General features: G+C 38.6%; 1 protein-coding gene across 7 annotated transcripts in view; it reads right to left on the reverse strand.

Moving 5' to 3' along the window:
• CSNK1G1 (casein kinase 1 gamma 1) overlaps positions 1-19,614 on the reverse strand; it is a 193,603-nt gene that overhangs the window by 99,430 nt on the left and 74,559 nt on the right. For 5 of the 7 annotated variants that reach the window (XM_075531483.1, XM_075531484.1, XM_075531480.1 and 2 more), the window contains one exon: positions 9,906-10,309. The exons of 1 other annotated variant lie outside the window; for it this stretch is intronic. In XM_075531483.1, coding sequence (XP_075387598.1) covers positions 9,906-10,086 — 181 coding nt within the window. In that variant the 5' untranslated portion in view covers positions 10,087-10,309. The remainder of the gene's footprint in view (positions 1-9,905; positions 10,310-19,614) is intronic. One more of the 7 variants, XM_075531482.1, reaches the window with a different exon arrangement.

Here is a 19,614-nt window from a genome sequence, read left to right on the forward strand (position 1 = left end):
AGAATTTAATTATAAAGATTGAGGTTGAAATATTTGCCCATTTAAAATGAATGACTGCTTTAGCTAAAAAAAATAACAATATATCAATCTCTGTGAGCAAGGCAGGCAGTCTAATGGCCAGAAAAATACCATCAATGAGATGGCACAATCCCAAGCACTCAAAGCTTTTAGTTTCTGTTGCACAAAATCCACATTGCTTCCCAATTTTACTTCCTAGCTATTGGTTCTTTTATTGTTAATGGAAAAAACCTCATTACAGAGTAGTTTTGGAGCTTTACATCTAAACTCCGCCCTTTCAAAGTAGCAGTCCAGATTTGACGCTGCCCATAAACCCACCACATAAAGACGTCCTGTTTCCGCAAGTCACCTACAAAGACATTTACCGTAAATTCATCAGACACTGGGGGAAACAGAATGATTTCTCCCAAATATATGTTAGACTTAGGACACTGCTTGCAGCTAATGGTAAATGATTGTCAAGTTATCTCCCTGGAGACTCCAGCCATCCAGAGCAAGCAGACACCATTGTCCCTCCCACAATAGGCAGGGCTCACTCCCTGCTGTTAGGGACAGTGGGTTGCTTCCCCTGCAAGCTTAGGCTGCATCAAGTCTCCAGCTCTAAGGCAACCAAGGCTAGGCTGCCATCCTGAATCTAGGGTCGCTCATCTTGTCACATGTGTACCCTTAATCCCTCCTCTTCCTTTAGTGTATGTTCCCCTAGATCGCCCCCTCCCATTACTCTATTACCTACAGCACAACCCTCTCCTGTGACGGATGCCTTCACCTGTAATTAGGGGGCTTGCACATCCCCAGAGAATATATAAGCCTTGGTTACCAATAAATCTCTCTCTCTCTCCACATAGACCACCAAGTGAGGCTGAGGTGAAGTTGCTACCACGGAATGTGTCCGACTCCATTATTTCAATCTCTCTTCTATCTCTCATGCTCTCTATGACTACTATAATTTTTACTTATTATCACTGTACAATTGTGCCTACCGGACCTATGATGATGTGTTAGGGGCTGGCTCCCCTGACAAGACACAGCATTTTGTTCAAAGAACCAGAAGGAATCAGCTCTAAGAGCCCCACTCATAAAGGAACATATGGCCTCAGGCTCCCAGTTTAGTTACATCTCCAGCTTTCTCATTTTCTTCCCTGTGTAGTAGTACATTTATATGTTACTATATAGAACTTTTATAACCTAGTAAAATGAACTTGAGTCAACTAGTAGTTAAAACAAGGAACTATTTTTATATAACCAGTATCTACTTAAGGCAAAGAAGACACACTGGTCTATCACCTTTGACATCTAGAGCGTACCTCTTTAAGTGGGTAGCACAATTAAGAGTGAAATTATAGTAACAGCACTGTAACTTTAAAAACCTGGTGTTTTTGTTTTTACGTATACTACTTATTGTGTTAGGCCCATCGACTCGACTACAGTGACCTGATGTACAATAGAATGACCCACCACACAGTCCTGCACCATTCTCACAATTGTTATCTGAGCCCATTATTGCAGCCTCCGCGTCAGTCCATCTTGCTGAGGACCTTCTTTTTCTCACTGCCCCTCCACTTCACCAAGTAGGATGTCCTCTTCCAGAAACTGGTTTCTCTTAACAACATATCCAAAGAACATGAGACGAAATCTAACCATCAGAATGCTTGTAAGCATTCTGTCTGTTCTTTTTCCAAGAAAAAATTTGTTTGTTCTTTTGGCAGTCAATGGTACTTTCAAAATTATTTGTCAGCACCAGAATTCAAAATATACTATAGCTCCTCGTCACCCTTCAAGTCTGGAAATGAATTCACCCTACTTCCCCCAGCTCAATTTTCAGCCATACAACAAGCAGATCAATAAGGGGAACAATGACACCAATGTTGTACACACAACTTAGAATAATAAAGAAATTGAGATCAAAGGGGCAGCATTTACCCAAAGACAGAGTTTAGAAGGGTAAGGAGAGAAGGAACAATGGAGCCTAGAAACAGAGAGAAAGTGGTATAAGTGATGCTACATTGGAGGAACTGCAATGAATGAGATGAAACAAGATGTATACAAATTGTTACAAGTACAAGTAATGATGTACTCTGTAAATCTTAACCCAATTAGGAATCACACTGAATAAATATTAAAATTCAGAAAAAATATATATTTGAAAAAAAAGTATGTATTTGAGGTGGGTAGTAAATGTGTCATAGTCAAAGTAATCACTCAAACAGCTAACAGAGAACCTAGCTTATATATCATTTACATTATACTAGTCATTGTAAGAAATCTAGAGACGATTTAAAGTATATGGGAAGACGTATGTAGGTTACAAGCAAATACTATGTCATATTACATAAGGGTACTAAACAGGCCTGATATAGATTGTCTCAAGGGGTCCTGGAACCAATCCCTCACAGATATCAAGGGGCAATGCATTATAAAAGATCTTATTAAAACTTCTCAATAAAACCAACAAATCGTCAAATCTAACAAGGGATAAAACCAAAAACCAAGCTTACTGCCACTGAGTCAATGTCAACTCATAGTGACCCTGTAGGACAGGTGTTTCAGAGACTGTAACTCTGTACAGGAGTAGGAAGCCCTTTCTCCCAAAGAGGTTTCAAACTGCTAACCTTGCAGATCACAACATAACTTGTAAACACTAGGCCACCAGAGCCCCTAACAAGGGAGAAGATGTAAATAAAACAAGAAATGAAAAAGGCAACATCACAAAAGAATCAACTCAAATAAAAAGAATATTAACTACAAAGAATTGTATTTCTCCAGTGCTGAGAGTGGCAATACTGGGAGGGTGGAGGGAGCGTGGGGTGGAAAGGGAGAACCGATTACAAGGATCTACATATAACCTCCTCCCTGGGGGATGAACAACAGAAAAGTGGGTGAAGGCAGTGGGTAAGATATGACACAATAATAATAATTTAACAATTATCAAGGGTTCATGAGGGAGTGGGGAGGAAGGGGGGAAAATGAAGAGCTGATACCAAGAGGTCAAGCAGAAAGCAAATGTTTTGAGAATGATGATTGGCAACAAATGTACAAATGTGCTTGACACAGTGGATGGATGTATGGATTGGGATGAGTTATACGAGCTTCCAATAAAGTGATTTTTTTTTTTTAAAGAATTGTATTTCAACTGATTTGAAAACTTATAAGACATGGGCAAATTTCTGTCAACACTTTACATACATAAGCTAATACAGTCTGAAGTAGAAAATTTGAACAGATCCATAACAAAAGAACATAATCAGGCAATTTGCAAAAGTCTGGGCCTAGATGCTGTCACTGGCGAATTCTACCACACACTCAGAGAAGGCTGATATCAATCCTATTCAAATAATTCCAGAGTACAGAAGAGGATGGCATGATTCCAGTTCCATCTACAATGAGCATAATCTTGACATCAAAGCATGGCAAAGACCTCACTAAAAGAGAGAACTAGAGACCAATATCTTCATGAACAGAGAAGCAAAATTCTTAACACAATCTTAGCAAACAGAATGCAACAATTAAAAAAAAGACCAATCGTGACTAGGCAATTTATACCAAATATACAAGGATGGCTCAATATTAAAAATCCCTCAATAATCCACCATATAAATGGAAAGGAAAATAACAAGGTATTAATCAACACTGAGAAGGCATTCAACAAACATTCACTCTAACATTCATTCCTGACAAAAGTGCAACAAAATAGGGATAGAAGGGAAATTCCTCAACATGAGCAAGGGCATGTACACAAAATCAATGGCTAACATTAGTCTTAATGGGCAGAAAACAAAAGTGTTCCTCATGAATGGGAATCAGACATGGATACCTGTTATCACCACTCCTATTCAGTTTTGTGCTGAAATCTTTAGCTGGAGTATAAGACAAGAAAGGGACATGAAAGGCAGAAGTAAAATTCGATATGCAGATTATATGATCCTATACATAGAAAATCCCAAAGACTCAGCAAGAAATGTGATAGAACTAATAGAAACATTCAGCAAAGTAGGGCAGCACCAGGACTACAGCTTGGGGAGAAGGGCCAGTCAGATTAGAGCAGGGGGCGTGAAACTGGCAGCCCCAAGGTAATTTTTTTTGACTTGCGATGCTCTGAAATAAGATGAAAAGAGAAAAAATTGTTATTAAGAAAATAGCGCTTAGGGGAGATAGAGGCAACACCACACACACAATTCCCTCCTTAACCCTTTAACTACTGAAGATGAGCATACACGTGGCCCAGTGCCTTTCCTGGGGGCCTGTGGACATGCATAAATGCGCTGGCTCAGTTTTGGCGACGTTTGGAAGCGCTATGTCTGCCACTCTCAGTGTCACGTCATGTCAACAGATCCCAAGAGCAAAAAGGTTAAAAAGAGCACTCTGGGCTGTGCTGTTATGAATGCTACTCAGCAGCAGCGTTGGTTCACATTTGTAGAGGGAAGCCATTACGATTGTGCATCCCATTTGTCAGCTGTCCAACATTTTGTGCTTTTTATTAGTTACTTTGTTATATTTTCCAGTCACAACATAAGAGGGAAGTGAAAACTAGTAGGAGGAAAGCACTGGCAAGTTTTGGGTAAAAAAGAATCATTTTAGTTTTATAAATACATTAAATAAATGTTTAACTAAAAGCAAGTATATAGTGTTTACAGTGTTTTAATTATCCTATCCATGTTCCTGAACCCTCACTTCAAAACATAAGTTTAACAAAATTTGTAAATGTGATGTGGCCCGCATGAATCTTGCCTGTTGCACCAAATGGCCTGTGTTGTAACTGAGTTTGACGCCCCTGGATTAGAGCCATGAGAGAAAAATGCAAAGGGATGGAGAGGAAGGAGAGGAATTTTCCTATGAACCTTTTGAGAGCCCCTTGTATCTACGATAACTCTTGCTCTATTAATCCCAACTCAGAAAATAATTGGATTCGTTTGGCATGATCTGCTTTTTGAAAGCCAAAGCCCACAATGGCTGGCTGTGAGCTTCATTAACCTCAATCGGAGCTTTGCCTTTTTTCCCTTCTTTTTTTGTAGAAAAATTCCATTTTAATTCCACTTTTTGAAGCCCCTCACATGTCATTTTTCTCTTTGCTGGCATTATCGTGTTTATTTGTTTTTGTCAGATAAAAATGCTGGGACTGCCTTAACAACCATTTTTTTAAAGGTAACATTTGATTTTACAATGCATTCACTTGAAAAATTTATCCTATCTTAAGTCTGTATTCTTTTACATGAATGATTTTAAACTTTTTTAAAAAGAGCAGAACCACATCTAAAAATTCAGTCTATAAACTAAGTAAACCTGGAGAGGCTTGCCTGGTCACTCTTTCTTGCCTGGTCACTCTTTCTTTCCGATCAACTTGGAGTAGAAAACGGCTCCTAGACTGTGGATTACAACATGAACCCAACAACTTTAGCTTATATGCTTTTGTAAGTCATTGATCAAATCGACAACAGAGCTAACTGGCAGGATGGTTCAATAATTCAGATAAGGAAAGAACAATGTGTAGAGAAGTTGCTGGACACACCCTGTTTTCCGTCATAAAAGAAACGTCTTATTTGAGGAGCATGGCACAGGACAAGCTGCTTCCTTGGGCCAATTTACCTTTGTCGGAAACATCCTTCTGTGCTAATCCACTTTCGCACATTCCATCCATACCAAAGATGGAAAAGAACACAGAGGTCAATTCGTAGAGCTTCCATGTTCTTGTTTGCAAATAAAAATACCTTCCAACAAGATCCTATTTTTGAAGGATAAAGGCTTATTAAAATCATCTGTAAACTCTCTAGTCTAAAATGGGAGTATAAACTTAGGTGCATCTTTATTTAGATTTTTAAAAAAAAACTACCTTCTACTTATTCTTCAGCTAAGAAAAGAACCACATGCAATTATTTGTAGATTAAGGGTATACATTTTCTTAATTCTGGAAGACCACAATATGGAAATACATAGCCTAATGGTTAGGGAAGGCCTGACACAGCAGATAGCACAAAAGTTTTTTTAAAAAAGCCCTCAAAATATGCCTGGTGTCTTCCAATTAATGAGAAGCAGCTTGCAAACCTGCTTCCACATCATCATGTCTTCCCTTTACTCACAATCATCCTCCATCAAGTTTTTCTTCTTTCATAAACATTTCATATACATAAACATCCCTATTGCTAGCGAGACAGCATACACAAGCCTCTATAGAAGTCATCCTTCTGTGGGAAAATAGGCAAAGAATGCCACAAAGAAGCAACTCTCAAGAGAAGAAATAAATATGTGAAAAGATGTATAACTTCACCCACTAACAAAAACATTTAAGTGGTATCATTTTCTTACCATTAGTTTGGCAAAGATGAACATTAAGGAGTAGGGAAACACACACGCACGCGCGCGCACACACACACACACACAACACATGCACATGGAAAGTAAAGTGAAACTATATGGAGGACAAATTGTCAATGTGTAAAAACATTGCCAATGTGCATAATCTTTGACTCAGTGAGTACACATCCAGGATTTCTAAATAAGAAAACAGCCAAAGAAGTGTCTATAAAGATGTTCAGTACGTATTACCTATAATAAAAGATTCAAAACAATGTGTATATATACATAGTAAGAGGATTACTAAGTAAAGTATTAAAATCTGTAATTCTATAGATATTAGAAATATATCTTTTTAAAAAGAAAAAGAAATATATCCTGATATACATTTTAAGGTTTTTTAAAAAATAAACCATCATTAGTGGTTATCTCTGGAAAGACCAGTGCAGTAGAATTTTAAAAGATTCCTGTTGTGGAACAAAGCTTGAAATCCTAAAAATGATCAGTACAGACATGGAGGTAGCCCTGAGACAATGGCTCTTCAGGGCAGGAAATGAACTTATCCTCATGGTTCAAAATTCAGTCAACTAATTGAAGGGGCTATAAGGCACTAGGGAGATACACACACTTAGAATAATTGACCATCTCAGATCCAAAGGGCAGTTTTCACTCAAGAACAAAGTTCAACAGGCTAGCACAGAAGGAAGAATGGAAACAGGAAACGCAGGGATGAAGTAGGATAAGTGATGTTACACTGTGGAGTTGCAATCAACCTTAACAGTATGAAACAAATGTGTGTGGATTACTGAATGGAAAAGCAATGAGCTCTGTAAACCTTCACACAATTGACTATAAAATGTTTTAAAATACATAAAAATTGAGTTAAATGTACCCACGAATAAAAAAATAGCTTCGCAACAAGTAGGTTACTTCTATTTTTTAATTTTACAGAATTTTTTTGCTAATTGCATATTGCCATTTTTGCTGATTACAAAATACATATGTTCACTTAGTAACAAAACAAATGAAAGCTAAAGTGCAAAAACCATCCCTCTGTCTCCAGCTTAACCTCCTTTGGGCACAAATCCTGCTTACAACCCTACCACTCGAGCAATTCTTCTGATTCCTTGGCCTTTCCAAACTCTCTCCTCCAGCATCCCTTGCATGCATAAACCCTCTCTCCACTCACACAAGCTCCATCCACAAAGCATCACCTCACCACCTAAGACTGGGTTTATATGGTGACGAGTTCTAAAGCCTTTTTCTTAAAACTAAACGTTCTCAGTCTCATATAGGTATTTATCCATATATGCCACACTTTGCTCAAAATCTACCTCCCGGATCACCCAAGTAACCCTCCCAACCTTTTACTTCCTGTCTCCCTGAAAGGCTGCCTTAGTCAAGTGGTCACTCCACACTGGCAAATTCAAATGCCTTTGGCTCCTAAGACGATGACCAAAATCTGTCTACAATCAAAGTCCTATCCAATTCATTCTTTCTATTTCAATGTAGAAATTTCAGAGCTAAAAGCCAGCTCTCATAATTTCTGACTTGGATCAATCAGCCACACATATTTTGAGAGCCCTGGTGATGCAGGGGTTATGGGTGGGGCTGCTAGGCCAGCAGTTTGAAACCATCAGCTGCTCCAAGGGAGAAAGATGAGGCTTTCTACCTTCTGTAAAGAGTTACAGTCTAGGAAAGCCACAGGGGCAGTCCTACCCTACCCTATGAAGTCACCAAGAGTCAGATTCTCTCCATGGCAGTGCGTGGTTGAGAACAGATAATAATAATAAGCAATATATAGAGATGTCCGGGCCTCCAGGTCAGAAGTGACCACGAACGGGTAAACAAACATAAGCAAAGTCAAATCTTGATAAATGTAATGAATGAAACAAAGCAGTTTGATAGGGAACAATGTGGCTATGGGGAAATATATACTAATTTAAATGAGGATGGAGTCTCATTTAAACACATCTCACAGACAGTCTCTCTGACAAAGTAATAACAGAATCTGAGTTCTATCCACTGACTACAAGTAAGTCAAAATAAGAACGATCAAAGCTATAGTTTCCTTACTACTCTAAAAAAGGAACTATAATATATCCTTTTAATGGAATGAGTTTTTTCATTCTCATGTAAAATTTTAAATCCCTTATCTTCATAAAAATCAAAAGACAAATTTCTGAATTCTGAGAATGCATAAACTTATATTCATTATAAACCACCGTTCAGTAGCCATTTTGTAGCTATTTATGCTATAATCTACTTAATGCTGTAATGTTAGAACAAAGTCAACCCATTGCATAAATGAATATTCACAAAACTAGTTATTAAAGCAACTAGATGCTTGCTCGAAGTCCAGCAGTGTGAATTACACATTCTACTCTTACTCTCAGTATCAAGAGTTGCAGTCTAGGAAGCTCATGGAGGCAGTTCTAGTCTGTCGGAGAGAGTTGCAATAAGTGGGCAATGACTTGATGGCAGTCTGGTTGTTTTGGCTTTCACTTAACTAGTCAGGAATTTAAATTTTAGGTTGGCAACCTTCTAATAGTAAAAATAAATTTATTTTCAGGAACTCTAAATTTCACTCTGCACCCCATAGTCTCTGGCTAGTATAGTGGTATTTCCCTGAAATTCTGAGGTCAAAAAAAATTTTTTTTGCAATATGATAAGAAGTAGCACTGATACATTCCCAACACCTTTGTTCCCCCACGAGCCCAAGTCTCTTACAATATATCTTTATAACAGCTCATCGTCTCAACAGCTATGATGAAAAAGAAAACAAACTGACATCAACCTGATTTCTGATTTTATACATTTATAAGATCTTTCATTTTCTCTTCCTCCACTCACTGGGAGGATAATGAAAATATATCCAAAGGAATGGCAAAAGTTAATGGGAAAATTCTATTATATTTTCCACAAACTTTTTGAACCCTCTCATATAAATATCTAATATACCTTCTAATTCCAATATCACCTCTTCAAATGAAATCATTTTTGTCACCCATCATCATCTCAGCCATAAGTAATACATGAAATAGAAAATCCATTTCCATGCTTGGGAAGTAAAATTGCTTGTTTTCTTCCCAAGAGCTTTAACTTAATTCTGACATTTGTATCTCAAGGAAGAAATGTACACATAGTTATCTGCCACATAATCCTCTCAACTTTGAAGATAAGTTCTCTTATCTTTGCAGACCAAGCCTCAGTGTTATTAAGCCAGGATTTACTCTCCTCCCTGTTGGAGGAGAGGGTCTGAATGAAATCTAAACTTCCCTCCTGTATTTCTCAAAGTGTGGTTCAAGGGCAACCAGCATCTGCATCGATGGAGGGTTGCTACAGCGTGCAGGCTTCCGGGCTCCCCTTCTGAACTACCCACTGTACACTAATATGCATTTTTCACAGTTGTCTGCACATCACCTTTCATCAGAAAATCTCAACAAGCTACCCCTCAATGAGAATGACTCTAGCCCCTGCACAAATTCTGACATGAGAAACTTCTCAGAAAGAATCTGAACTTGTTTGTCTTGAAACACATCAAAGCTTATTGTGACCATTACTGTTATTGTTAAAAAGTCACTGACACACCAAGTTCTTACCTAATCTGAGCTCTCCGAAGTTCCCACATCCTATCTTCTTGCCAACCCTGAAGTTGGGTCCCACCATAAGGACCCCAGAGGATGTCGATGAACCAGACGGTCGGGAGCAGTGGGCACTCCTTTGTACCATTGGCTTACTTGTCCGTTGTCTTTCATCCTTTTCCCTACTAGGGTGGTCCATGATCCTACACGACAAAGCCTTTGCCAAGTGAGTACCCTCAGTGTGTGCCGCTGTGTCTTCAATGGAAAAGTGGGTCCAGATGAAGTGTAGTCAGAGGAGGGTAAGGAGCTCTTTTGGCACCATCCTTATGTTTCTAACGTGTCTCCAGGAGATGGGGATCACTGATTAATTCCTTTAGGACATGTATTCTGTAGGTGTCAAGCATAGACAAATATGTTGCAATCTAGGTACAAAAATAATAAAAACATAGTTAAATTTTAAAACAAAATGAGAAAGTCATAATTAATTAGAATGAACTCTAAAAATAAGCAAAGTTCAACAAAGCCCACATGGAAGAAGCACACCAGCCTATATGACCACGAGGTGTTGAAGGAATCAGGTATCGGGCATCAAAGAACAAAAAATCATATAATTGTAAATAAGGGTGTGTGCAAAGTGGAGACCTAAAGCCCATCTGTAGGTAATGGGACACCCCATTACAGAAGGGTCACGGAGACAAGACGAGCCAGTCAGCGTGCAGTGTAGCAACAATAAAACATACACAGCTTTCCTCTAATTCTTAAATGCTTCCACCCCCGTTGTCATGATCCCAATTCTACCTTACAAATCTGGCTAGACCAGAGGATGCGCACTGGTACAGATAGGAACCGGAAACACAGGGAATCCAGGACAGATGATCCCCTCAGGACCAGTGGTGAGAGTGGTGATACCGGAGAGTGGAGGGAAGGTAGGATAAAAAGGGGAAACCGATGGTAAGGATCTACATATAACCTCCTCCCTGGGGGACGGACAACAGAAAAGTGGGCTAAGGGAGATGTTGGAAAGTGTAAGACATGACAAAATCATAAGAATTTATAAATTATCAAGGGTTCAAGAGGGAGGGAGGAGCAAGGAGGGAGAGGGTAAAATGAGGAGCTGATGTCAGGGGCTTAAGTGGAGAGCAAATATTTTGAGAATGATGAGGGCAATGAATGTACAAATGTGCTTTACACAATTGATGTATGTATGGACTGTGATAAGAGTTGTATGAGCCCCCAATAAAATGACTTTTTTAAAATAAACAAACATAGCTTCCTGAAATGGGTTTTGGTTTTATATCCTCTAACAATTTAGTCATTTGTAATAGTCATTTATCTGGTAATGTTTTGAAAATGATGATGGCAACAAATGTACAAATGTGCTTGGCACAAAGGATGGATGGATGGATTGTGATAAGAATTGTATGAGACCCCAATAAAATTATTTTTAAAAATAAGGGGAATGTAAAGCTTTTCCTTTGAATTTAGCTGGAACCTATGAGAAATGAAGCTACTTCCTACTCAATGGCTTCCTTCCCCCACCATTTACCAGGCACTGGATGAAGGAGCCCTGGTGGTGAAGTAGGTTAAGTGTTGGGCTGCAAACCACAAGGTCAGCAGATCAAACCTACTTAACACTCTGTGAAAGAAAGATGAAGTTCCCATAAGTATTTAGTCTCAAAAACTCTAAAGGAGCATTATGAGTCAGAATCAACTCAGTAAAAGTGGATTTGTGGTAGCAATTGAGTAATTCCTGGTGGCAAAGCTACTAAACCAAAGGTGAGTGAGGTAGTTAGTTTACTGTGCCAACCTGGCCGGGTGGAGGGATAAATGACTCAGTGAGCCTTGCCTTTCTAGTTCTCGAGTCTCTTGCTTTGTGATGGCCGGACCAGGGTGCAGCTGCCTTAGCCAGTTCCCTGCTTCAGCTGAAAAGGCTCACTTTCTGAAAGACATCCCCAAGGAGAAGCCACATGGGCCTACCTGGATGCAGCCCTGGGCGCTAGAGCAGCCGTGTGGAGACCCCTGCCAGCGCTGAGATGCTTACATGTTCATTGTCTCGGCTTTCTTCCTGCAGTCGGCATCACAGTGTGTGTTTTATGAGATGGAGGAGGACTTTGTAGATTGGTGTTGGACATAAGGGTTAATGTTGGACTTGTGGGCTTGGACAGCACTGGGTGGGGTGTTTTTTTGATATGCGCTTAACCTTTATATAAAACTCTCTCTTACACGAGTTTCTGTGGATTTGTTTCTCTAAAATACCCAGACTAACACAGTGAGTAGTTCTAATTCATGTAGAGGCACTTCAAAAGGAAGGTGTAAAGATCTTCCAAATGACCAAAGTCATGGAATGAGTAAAGTTCTACTCTGAAACATGGGGTTACCTGCCAGGAGTAAGAATCAACACAATGGCAACCAGGTTGGCTTTTCTGTGAAATCCAAAAAGGTTATCAATTGACACACTACTTTTATGAGAGATATTCCAAGGCCCGAATCATAGTAAGTAGTCTTAGCCTAAAGCTATGGAACACTTAATTTTTGGACTAACCTTCACTGCAGACTAAATAATAGCAAAGCGTCTGAAGCAGAGCCTTTTGCGGAACTCTGGAATGAAAATAAATCTGAACAAAAATGGTCAACATAAAATTTCTCCTTCTTGGAATCATCCTTTGATCAGCCCAAAACAGGTATAAAATAAGCTAATTTTGGTGCTACTTAATGATGATAGTTCCTTTTCAAAATGTTTGATAATTCGTGTATAGATCCTTAATAAGAAAACATTGTTCTCAGAGCCATTATGTCAATGTAGGTCACCCTCTTAAAACCATGTTACATGCCTTTCCATTTTTTGGTCTACGAAACCCAGGATTGATGAACCTATAGGGACAGCAAGTAAAACAAGGGGTTGGAGGGCAGGGGGTACGGTGGAGGTGTGGGTGGAGGGACAATGTCAATGAGTCCCTGTAGAAAAAGAATGGTTGGCAACTGATTGGGGTAGCAATTATACAATCCTACTTGATGTGATTAAAATATGGAAAAGAAAAAAGAAAAAGATGGAATGATATATGTATTAAATCCCAACTAATAAATATATATAATGCTAAAAAAGAAGAAAACGTTATCAGTTTTCCAAACACAAAATTAATGTTTCACTTACAAAAGTCTTTTCGTTAAAGGCTGTAAGGAAGATTGGAAATAGAATTAATTTCTTTATTACTATCACACACAATAAAGCAAAAGGTGTAGAGCAGTGGTTCTCAGCCTTCTTAATGCCGCGACCTTTTAATACAGTTCCTCATGTTGTGGCAACCCTCTAACCATAAAATTATTTTTGTTGCTACTTCATAACTCTGATTTTGCTACTGTTAGGAACTGGGCGACCCTTGTGAAAGGGTCATTCGACCCCCAAAGCGGTCACGACCCACAGGTGGAAAGCTGCTATGGACTGCACACTACATAGGCTGCCTTTCCATCCTTAGTACGGTGTCAGCCATTGAGCTGTGAGCTGCCTGTGGGCAGTCCATGGACTTTCAAGATGCTTCATGAGCACCACAATTCAAACACATCAATTCTTCAGTCTTCCTTATCTAATGTCCAGCTATCACTTGAATATGAGGCAACAGAAAATACCATGGCTTGAGTCAGGCACACCTTAGTCTTCAAAGCAGTGGCCTTGCTTTGCAACACTTTAAAGGGATCTTGTGCAGCAAATCTACCCAATGCAATGTGTCATTGTATCTCTTGACTTGCTTCCATTAGCACTGAGTGTGGATCCAGCAAAACAAACCCTTGACAACTTCAAATGTTTATCTGTTATCAACTGGTCCAGTTGTAGGTGTTTTTTTTTTTGTTTTGTTTTCTTTACACTGAGTTGTAATCGCACCGAAGGCTGCAATCCTTGATCTTCATCAACAAATGCTTCATTTTAAGCAAGCAAGGTTATGTCATCTGCATGTCACAGGTTGTTAAAAGCCTTCTTCCAATCCTGATGCTTCATTCTTCTTATAATCCAGATTCTCTCGTAATTTGCTTATCATACACGTTGGATAAGTATGTTGAAAGGATACACCAAAAAAATTAAAAGGTGCAATCCTGACACACACCTTTCATGATTTTAAACCATGCAGCATGCCCTTGCTCTGTTCATAAAACTAGCTCTTGATCCATTTACAGGATCCACGTGAGCACACTGTACTTTTCTGGGACACCCATTCTTTTCACAACTGAGCACGTTAGCAGGCAATAAAAAAAGTAAACATCTTTCTGTTAATCTGTTTTCACCCAAGATCCATCTGATATCAACAATGATATCTCCTATTTCACACTATTCTAAATCTGGCCGGAACCTAGGCATTGTACTACTGCAAGTATTGTTGGATAATTTTAAGCAAAATTTTACTTGCATGTGATATGACTGATATATTGCTTTATAATTTGAACATTCTGTTGGGGCACCTTTCTTTTGAATGGGTACAAATATGGAGCTCTTCCTGTCAGTTGGCCAAATAGCAGTCTTCTATATTTCCTGGCATAGTAAATGGTTCCAGCATTTCAATAGGTTGTTGAAACCGTTTAATTGGTATTTCAGCAATTCCTGGTGCCTTGTTTTGGCTAATATTTTCAGTGCAGCTTGAATTTCTTCTTCTTTCAGCATTATTGATTCTTCCTCGTAGGCTACTTCCTGAAATGGTGGAATCCTGACTAGTTCTTTTCGGTACAGGGGCCTCTGTATTTTTTCTATCTCTTTTGATGTTTTCTACACCATTCAATATTTTGTCCATAAAATCTTTCAGTATTGCAACTAAACGGTTAGGTTTTTTTTTCTTGAGTTCTTCCAGTTTAAAATATGCTAAATGTGTTCTTTCTTTTTAGTTTTCCAACTCTAGTTGTTTGCACACTTCATGATATTTGGTTTTCTTCTCGAGCTGTCCTTAGAAATTTTCTATTCAGTTCTTTGACTTCATCATGTCTTCCAAGTGACTTTTGCTCTTTTCACGTGTGATACTCTTGATATCGTCCCACATCTCTGTCATTAGTGTTCAATGTGTCAAATAGGTTTCTGTGATGCTTTCAAAATCCAGGTGGGGTAGATTCATGGTGGCGTTTTGGCTCTTGTAAACTCATTTTAAATCGTCTTCAGCTTCAAGCTGAACTTCCATGAGCAATTGATGGTCTGTTCCACAGTCAGCACCTGAACTGGTTTCAGCTACTGATATTAAGCTTCTTCATCATCTATTCCCACAAATGTAGTCAACTTGATTTCTGTATATTCTTTCTAGAGAAGTCCACTTGTATAATCATCTTTTGTGTTGCTGGAAAAAAGTATTTACAATGAAGAAGTTGTTGGTCTTGCAAAATTGTATCATGCAATCTCTGGCTTCATGTTTATTAACAAGGCCTTATTTCCAATGACCCGATATTTGACTAAGCATGATGTCCTTTTACAGTGAATAGTCCCTCCTGATAAACATGAGACAAGGGCTCAGGATCCTTGTGTGTAAAAAGGATTCTGCTATATTTCTTTCAAGACAGGTTTATACATCCTCTGGCAACAATGGTATATCAAATATTCATTCCTAAGACTATAAATTCAAAAGCCTCAATTTTTCAGTCTGTCTTATACATTTTAAGTTTTAGTTATAACAGCTTTCACATGCATACCACGATACATTTTAGTCCTCAAAATGACATCTTTGCTTTTTAACACTTTCAAAAGGTCTTTGGAGATGTTCTCAACGCAATGTGCCATTTGTCTTCTCGATGGCAACTTCCAGACTGAAATCAAGTAAAAGAAAACCTTTGACAAATTCTTTTTTTTCTGTTTATCATGATTTTATTGGTCCAGTAGTGAAAACTGTTTTATGTTGAGGTGTAATCCATACTCAAGACTTTTGTGAGTTTTGATTTTCATCAATATGTTTCAAATTCATTCGTGTTCTCTTACCCTGCAAGCAAGGTTATGTAATCTGTCTACTGCAGACTTAATGAGTCATCCTCTAATCTTGATGCTGCATTCTACTTCATACGGTATAAATTCTGGGATTCTTAGGTCAGCATACAGATTTGATAAATATGATGAAAGGACACAACCTTATACATACCTTTCTTGATTTAAACCATGAAGTAGCCCCGTGTTCTGGTCAGATAGCTACTTCTTGATCTATGAATACGTTCTGCTGAAACACAATTAATGGTCAAGAAATTCCCATTCTTCACAATGTTATTCATAATTTTCTATAATCTACACACTTGAATATCAACACAAGTAAACAATTTTCTAGTGTTCTCTGATTTCAGCCATGATCCACCTTATATCAGCAATAATATCCTTTATTCTGTGTCCTCTTCGGAATTTGGCTTGAATTTCTGGTGGTTCCCTGTCAATGTACTGCTTCAACTGTTTTTGTATTATCTTCAGAAATATTTTACTTGCATGTGTTAATAATTAATGATACAGTTCAATAATTTCCACATTTGTTAGATTACCTCTCACGGGAATGGGCACAGATATGATCACTTCCATTTATTCAGCCAGGAAGTTGCCTTCCAAATGTTGAAACATCTCAGCATTCTGTCAATTCCTGGAGGTTTGTTTTCAGACAACGTCTTCAGTTAACCTTGGATTTTTCTCTTAGGGTCATAGCTTCTTGCTAGTATGGCACCTCCTGAAACTATTCAAAGTCTACCAGTAGCTGTGTATTCCTTTTTCTTCTTTGTACACTGCTGGGTCATCCAAACTTTACCCATACAATCTTTCCGTGGTAATTTCTTTTGAATAAATTAATACCAAATTAGTCCCAAGAAGCTGAAAAATTGAAGAAGTCCCAAATGTCTAACTCTCCCTAGATGTTAGTCTATTCCAATCTCCCCACTGACTTCTCCCTTGAGTATACTCCCTAAAGTTTCTGGGCCCTGAAAATCACTACAGTGGCTTATAGAAACTCACAAATATTTGAAGAAATGTCACACATGGTAGTGAGTGCTGTCAGTCCAAAATCCAAAGGTTAGGCACAGGAGTGTGGTAATTACAGAATTTCATGTCAACTTGAAGATATAAAAATGTATGGGTGGAGTTTAATCTGTCAATCAGGTCACAGCTTGATGACCTCATTTGGAGGTGCCACCGAAGCAAATGGCTCTCTGGAGCAGGGCCAATCTCTCTCCCCCCCTTCACCTTCCTGTTGATGAGCCATGCTGAGACTGTGCCAGTCCTGTAGATGCTTCCGATATCATTGGAGCCACAAGACTTTGCACCCAATGGCCAGTGATGTTCCTGCATTCTGCATCACTGCATGTGGCTTTGTGAGTCTGAAGTGGGAGTTATGGACTAGTATCAGACTTATGGACCTGAGTCGGACTGGGCTGGGCTGTTTTATTGATACATGATTACTTCTTTTTTTAAATAATTACTTCTTGATATAAAGCTCTTTCTTATACATATGAGTGCCACTGGATTTGTTTCTCTAGTCAATCTGACCTAACACAAGGGGTAAGCCAAGTGCTGGATCAAAAAGACTCACTCTACTCCGGGCTCTTGCTGGTCATAAAATTACACCCGCTGCTTCTCAGAAGGCTCATTTTCTATGTAGTAGGATGGCACTGCAGGGAATCCTGTTCACAGTTACTCACAAGTGAATCCTATCTGTATCTTCCCCTACCTTCTTACTAAACCTAAGCAGGGAAAGGTCATTTGGTGGGAGTTATACTGAGTATCAATGGTGCAATTAAATTAACATATAACTCTTCATACAAATATAAAAATCTTCTTTCTATTCTTGGGCTTTGTCTTATTTATTCACATATGAGCTGGGGCCTCTGGCAGGATGGTTCCAGTAGGGATTGCCTTCCTTCCTTGGGGTTAGAGGTTTGGCTGCTAACTGAAAGGTCAGCAGTTTGAAACCACCAGTTGCTCTATGGAAAAAGATGAAGCTTTCTACTTCCACAGAGTTAAAAAGTCTCAGAAATCCACAGGGGCCATTCTACCCTGTCCTATAGGGTTGCTATGAGTTGACATCAAGTCTCTATCAGTGAGGTATTTGTTTGTTTTCATCTTAATCAGCCAGGCTTTTCCCAGGCCACTCCAGAAGCAGATTTTCTCCTCTTAGCTGTAGCATATCATTCCTTACAACATCCACAACACAACACAACAAACCTCCTTGCCCTGTCTCTCTCCCACAGGGTGGCTGCAGATCACAGCCCAATGAGTAGCCACTAAGCCACCAGGGTTCCTTTCAACAGCAACTAAGACATTCATTAGACAAAGACCATGGCTTGATTCATACCCTCTACTCGGGTCAGATCTTAATTTCATCCTATTACTGTTCCTTAGCAGACAATACCTTCCAAAATGAGGTTGTAGCCATGGGCTTATAAAATCCAGAATTATGAAATAGCACGTTTGGGATTATGGCTGGAAGGACCATATACATGAAATAGCACGTTTGGGATTATGGCTGGAAGGACCATACTAATTGAGTATAACTCACTTTCAATATTGCAACCTGAGGCTAGAACTTTTTCAGTTCTTTCAGCTTGAGAAATGCAGAGAATGTTCTTCCCTTTTGGTTTACTAATTAGTGTGTTTGTGTGACCCTGTCACCTATGCTTTCTTCCCTTATCAGTTGTTTTGCGGGCAAGAGTAGGACATGTCTTAGCCTATCCAGATGATTTCTAAACATTTACCTGGACTGCAACTTTTCATAATATCACTAGTATAGTAATCTCATCTAAAAGATTTGGAAAGTTTACTACCATATTTATTTATCTTTAAATTTCTCATGTGTCTTCATTTCATTTTTCTAACAGATGAAGGTTATTTTGATAATGCCTATAAATGGCTTTCTTCATTGCACTTAAGGGTCACGTGACAATTAGTGGCGCAATCACACACAATCCTTGTTATCCATGCATATTAGAAACACATATACTCTCCGGGTTAGAAATCCTAAGACAAAACGTCTCACTCAAATAGAAGAAGTATGTTCATTAACACCTGCTCACAGAACAGAATTATTTTCCTTCCCACAAATAGGGCAAAAACTAACACGTGGGGTGTCAATTTTCTAATCTATGCAAGGGATATTAGTACTATCCATAATCATGAAAGATGAATAATATTTGATACTAATGTATATGGCCATCTCTTGCTCAAGAAATAACACTGAATAATCTAAGAAGTTTAGTAAAATATTTTAAATTATATTTCTTTTAATATCATTTTTAACAGTTCATCATTGTTAGATACTGGACTTCCTGGATAAGACCAAAAAAATTAGCAGTCAAAGCTGCTAATTGAAAAGTCAGAACTTCAAGTCTACCAAGAGGCACTTCAGAAAAAAGGCCTAGTAATCTAATTCCTAAATATTAGCCTTAAAGACCCTATGGATCGTGGTTCTACTACGACACATACTAGGCTACCACAAGGTGGAGCTGACTCAGAGACAACTGAGTTTTTGTTTTAGCTACGTTCTGGTTCCTAATTACAAACTCTTTTTTATTTGACATTCTTCAATATCAACTTTTCATTTAAACTTGTATTACAAACTATTGTATTAAAACAAAATGCCTTCTTATACTGTATATCCTTCTATCTGCATTAAATTTACCAACCCAACTAGACCAGTATCAGTAAGCATACAGTATGCCTTAGTTTACCCTTAAAATTTATGAAATTCAGGACAGGAATACAAATGGAGCCCATGTGCCTATAAATTAAGCCAACAAACTGTTAAAT

Source organism: Tenrec ecaudatus, chromosome 14 (assembly GCF_050624435.1).
Source record: "Tenrec ecaudatus isolate mTenEca1 chromosome 14, mTenEca1.hap1, whole genome shotgun sequence".
In the NCBI taxonomy this organism is placed as follows: domain Eukaryota; kingdom Metazoa; phylum Chordata; class Mammalia; order Afrosoricida; family Tenrecidae; genus Tenrec; species Tenrec ecaudatus.